The sequence below is a fragment of the Phaethon lepturus genome, unplaced genomic scaffold (assembly GCF_000687285.1).
Source record: "Phaethon lepturus isolate BGI_N335 unplaced genomic scaffold, ASM68728v1 scaffold42183, whole genome shotgun sequence".
Classification (NCBI taxonomy): domain Eukaryota; kingdom Metazoa; phylum Chordata; class Aves; order Phaethontiformes; family Phaethontidae; genus Phaethon; species Phaethon lepturus.
This window is the reverse complement of record NW_010530552.1, coordinates 376-977: the sequence shown is the minus strand read 5'-3', so window position 1 is coordinate 977 and position 602 is coordinate 376. Positions and strand designations below refer to the sequence as shown.

The 602-nt window shown below is 64.0% G+C and overlaps 1 protein-coding gene across 1 annotated transcript in view; it reads right to left on the bottom strand.

Annotated features, from left to right (window-relative positions):
• MUL1 (mitochondrial E3 ubiquitin protein ligase 1) overlaps window positions 1-602 on the bottom strand; it is a gene marked incomplete at both ends in the record, with an annotated part of 1,368 nt that overhangs the window by 562 nt on the left and 204 nt on the right. The window contains one exon of the mRNA XM_010284289.1: window positions 2-103. Coding sequence (XP_010282591.1) covers window positions 2-103 — 102 coding nt within the window. The remainder of the gene's footprint in view (window position 1; window positions 104-602) is intronic.

Here is a 602-nt window from a genome sequence, read left to right as displayed (position 1 = left end):
CGCCTCCAGCCCCCTGACGATGCCACCGGTGCCAGCCTCGGCGGGGGCCAGCTCGAAGGGGACAGTGTTGGTTCTCTGGTGGATGATCTTCTCGTGGTCACTCCTGAGGAAGGAGAGAAAGGGGATGATGCTGGAGAGTGCTGTGGGGTGCGATGCGCTGGTTTCGGGGACTGCCGGAGGTCCTCTGCCCTGAGCGAGCTCCAGTTGGCCGGGACATGCCGGAGAGCGGCGCTTTTCCCCTGGTGGGTGCTTGCGCCCTCATCCCAATGCTTCCCCACGGAAGAACACCCGGCTTGCACAGTCACGTTCTGGCTGGCAGACGCACGGATTCCGTCAGCAGCTCGCGGGGCCAGGCCATGTGCGGGAGCACCTGCGGGTGCCTGCGGTGCAGATATCGCCCCAATCCAAGGGAATTTCTCTCTTGAAGGTGTAATTTTTCTTCAGGAAACACCATCCCACGGCCACCTCCCCCACACTGGGCTGCTGACAGATGCCCTGCCCCACGTGGGGCTACCCCACACCGCCCTGCAAAGAGCCCAGCGTGCCCCAAATGTTGCTGTGGGGTGCAGGTCTGGGGCACCTCAGTCACTCCCGCTGCGCCT